This window comes from Chiloscyllium punctatum, chromosome 17 (assembly GCF_047496795.1).
Source record: "Chiloscyllium punctatum isolate Juve2018m chromosome 17, sChiPun1.3, whole genome shotgun sequence".
NCBI classification, from domain to species: Eukaryota; Metazoa; Chordata; class Chondrichthyes; order Orectolobiformes; family Hemiscylliidae; genus Chiloscyllium; species Chiloscyllium punctatum.
The window spans coordinates 56,428,029-56,432,036 of NC_092755.1; the positions used below are offsets into that span (position 1 = coordinate 56,428,029).

General features: G+C 38.4%; 1 protein-coding gene across 1 annotated transcript in view; it reads right to left on the reverse strand.

Moving 5' to 3' along the window:
• Positions 1–1,166: 1,166 nt before the first annotated feature.
• Positions 1,167–4,008, reverse strand: part of LOC140487857 (transmembrane protein 233-like) — a 197,853-nt gene continuing 195,011 nt past the window's right edge. Inside the window, exon 3 of the mRNA XM_072587205.1 lies at positions 1,167–1,263. Coding sequence (XP_072443306.1) covers positions 1,255–1,263 — 9 coding nt within the window. The 3' untranslated portion in view covers positions 1,167–1,254. The remainder of the gene's footprint in view (positions 1,264–4,008) is intronic.

A 4,008-nucleotide genomic window follows, 5' to 3' on the forward strand; every position in this document is an offset into this window, starting at 1 on the left:
ACCCAGTCGAACATTATTTTACCCGTCTGTGATAATTCTGTTAATAAACAAACAGAAATGTTGTAAGAAAATTGATTTCCCTAATGATTTCCACCCCCCTCCAAAGTCACTCGTAACAGCAGCCCGGAGGGTAATCTTTAACTCCTGGTGAGCCCAGGGTTTGTGTGGAGAGGTAATGGGTTGGGCTCAGTGCCTTCCACAATGTGGGTTCTGTACCCACTGCATGAGGTGGAAACTTTGGGCACCATGAGCCTGCCATGATGTAGAAGCTGTAAGGAGCTGAGCCTGCCTTTACTATTGATCACCTGCACACTCTCCTGCCCCATGGACTGGATCTCACGCTGATATTCCGGCTGTGTGCTGCATGTGCTGAGGTATCTGCTCACGCTCCCTGCTTGTGAATCCCTCTATTTCTCAGATTCCATATTGTAACTGGGTTACGTATTAAGTGACAGTTAAACATTCTTCATCACTCCGTCTCTGAGATTATTCTAAACCATCTCAGTATAGGTTTAAGTTTAAAGATGACTGCATGAAACAAATTGGTGTCAATATTCCTGGACCAAAGAGGGAACAAATCATCAGCAGAGTTACTATTCCTGGTTTTTTGTTACTGACTTTCTCCAGAGTATTAAGTGAGATAGAGAGAGACATACACACGTGGAACAAGTCAATTTCCAAAAGCACGGTGGCTCAGTGGTTAGCACTGCTGCTTCACAGCCCCAGGAACCCAGGTTCGATTCCAGCCTCAGGCTGTGTGGAGTTTGCACATTCTCCCTGTGTCTGCGTGGGTTTCTTCTGAGTGCTCCTGTTTCCTCCCACACTCCAAAGATGTGCAGGTCAGGTGAATTGGCCGTGTTAAATTGCCTATAGTGTTAGGTGCATTAGTCAGAGGGAAATGGGTTACTCTTCAGAGGGTCGGTGTGGACTTGTTGGGCTGAAGGACCTGTTTCCAAACCTAACCTAATCTTCCCACCTTACAAAGTGAAAACCACTGCTATTTGTTCCTTATTGTTACTTTGTAGGATGTCATTAGGTTTCAATGCAGGTAATAGACACCAAGACCACTTTGCACAAAGTAAGCTACTATCCAGGTTTATTTATAACTAAGTGAATCAAAGGATACAGTCAAAGCATATTACACAGCAAGATGATAATCGAGATTTGGAATCAGTTTGCGTGGTGTTCATTGATCAGTTTCAACAGTTAACTCACAGGGAGATTGCACAGAAGTTGCAAGTACCTTGCAGTTTCTCAGTCAACCTGTAGATATATCAGTCAGGGAAATGCCAATTGGTATTCAGTTTGCACAGGCATACTCAACATTTGCTGTACAATCCAGGTAGATAAAAGGTTACAAATAGAAACAAAATTATGAAAGTGAGATTGCAAATATGTGACTGTCTACAGGTATAGAATAAACAGTACTTTCAGCACTGTGTGTGTGTTATGGATATGTTTCAGGAAACGTCTTTTTTTATATTAAAAATCATGCTTTACAGTTAATTTTGAAAACCCATTCCATCTACCACTGACACACATTGGTAACTGGGTGTTCCAAGGGTGGCACAGTGATTCAGTGTTTAGCACTGCTGCATTATAGCGTTAGGGATTCCACCCTTGAGTTACTGTGTGGAGTTTGCACATTCTCCTCATGTCTGTGTGGGTTTCCTCCGACAGTTCAAAGATGTGCAGTTTATGGGGATTGGCCATGCTAAATTGGCCCACGGTGTCCAGATGGATTATCTGTGGAAAATGGGATGGGTGAGATGCTCTTTGGAGGATTGGTATGGACTCAATGGCCTGCTTGCACACTGTAAGGATTCTATTTACACAATACAAAGCAGCAATGTGCCAAGTCTTCTTCAACAGAACCTAGGAGAAAGTGAGGACTGCAGATGCGGGAGATCAGAGCTGAAAAATGTATTGCTGGAAAAGCGCAGCAGGTCAGGCAGCATCCAAGGAACAGGAGAATCGACGTTTCGGGCATCAGCCCTTCTTCAGGAAATTATCATCCAAATAATAAACAGTCACTCTGTGTAATATTGAAGTAATATACCCACAGCCTTATTATCGTTTGTAATAAACAGTCATTTTGTGTAATATTAGAGTAATATAGTGCAGCCTCATTATCATTAAAGTAATAAACAGTCATTCTGTGTAATATTAGAGTAATATAGCGCAGCCTTATTATCATTAGTAACAAACAGTCATTTTGTGTAATATAGCGCAGCCTCACTATCATTAAAGTAATAAACAGTCATTCTGTGTAATATTAGAGTAATATAGTGCAGCATCATTATCATTAGTAACAAACAGTCATTTTGTGTAATATAGCGCAGCCTCATTATCATTAAAGTAATAAACAGTCATTCTGTGTAATATTAGAGTAATATAGCGCAGCCTCATTATTATTAGTAACAAACAGTCATTTTGTGTAATATAGCGCAGCCTCATTATCATTAAAGTAATAAACAGTCATTCTGTGTAATATTAGAGTAATATAGCGCAGCCTCATTATCATTAAATTAATAAACAGTCATTTTGTGTAATATAGCGCAGCCTCATTATCATTAAAGTAATAAACAGTCATTCTGTGTAATATTAGAGTAATATAGCGCAGCCTCATTATCATTAGTAACAAACAGTCATTTTGTGTAATATAGCGCAGCCTCATTATCATTAAAGTAATAAACAGTCATTCTGTGTAATATTAGAGTAATATAGCGCAGCCTCATTATCATTAAATTAATAAACAGTCATTTTGTGTAATATAGCGCAGCCTCATTATCATTAAAGTAATAAACAGTCATTCTGTGTAATATTAGAGTAATATAGCGCAGCCTCATTATCATTAAATTAATAAACAGTCATTTTGTGTAATATAGCGCAGCCTCATTATCATTAAAGTAATAAACAGTCATTCTGTGTAATATTAGAGTAATATAGCGCAGCCTCATTATCATTAAATTAATAAACAGTCATTTTGTGTAATATAACGCAGCCTCATTATCATTAAAGTAATAAACAGTCATTCTGTGTAATATTAGAGTAATATAGCGCAGTCTCATTATCATTAAAGTAAAAAACAGTCATTCTGTGTAATCTTAGAGATATATACCCTAGCCTCATCATTAGAGTAATAAACAGTCACTCTGTGTAATCTTAGAGTAATACACCCTCAGCCTTATTATCACACAACACCAGGTTACAATCCAACAGGTTTAATTGGAAGCACACCAGCTTTTGGAGCGACGCTCCTTCAGGTGACCTGATGAAGGAGTGGCGCTCTGATAGCTAGTGCTTCCAAATAAACCTGTTGGACTATAACCTGGTGCAGTGTGATTTTTAACTTTGTACACCCCAGTCCGACAGCAGCATCTCCAAATCAAGCCTTATTATCATTAGAGTAATAAACCAACATTCTGTGTAATATTAGAGTAATAAACCCTCATCCTCATTACCATTAGAGTAATAAACAGCCATTGTGTCATATTAAAGTAATATACCCTCATCCTCATTATCATTAGAGTAATAAACAGCCATTGTGTCATATTAGAGTAATAAACCCTCATCCTCATTACCATTAGAGTAATAAACAGCCATTGTGTCATATTAGAGTAATAAACCCTCATCCTCATTACCATTAGAGTAATAAACAGCCATTGTGTCATATTAGAGTAATAAACCCTCATCCTCATTACCATTAGAGTAATAAACAGCCATTGTGTAATATTAGAGTAATAAACCCTCATCCTCATTACCATTAGAGTAATAAACAGCCATTGTGTCATATTAGAGTAATATACCCTCATCCTCATTATCATTAGAGTAATAAACAGCCATTGTGTCATATTAGAGTAATAAACCCTCATCCTCATTACCATTAGAGTAATAAACAGCCATTGTGTCATATTAGAGTAATAAACCCTCATCCTCATTACCATTAGAGTAATAAACGGTCAGCCCGGCCCGCGAGTCCGCGGTCTCTTTGTTCCGGGGAGCCTC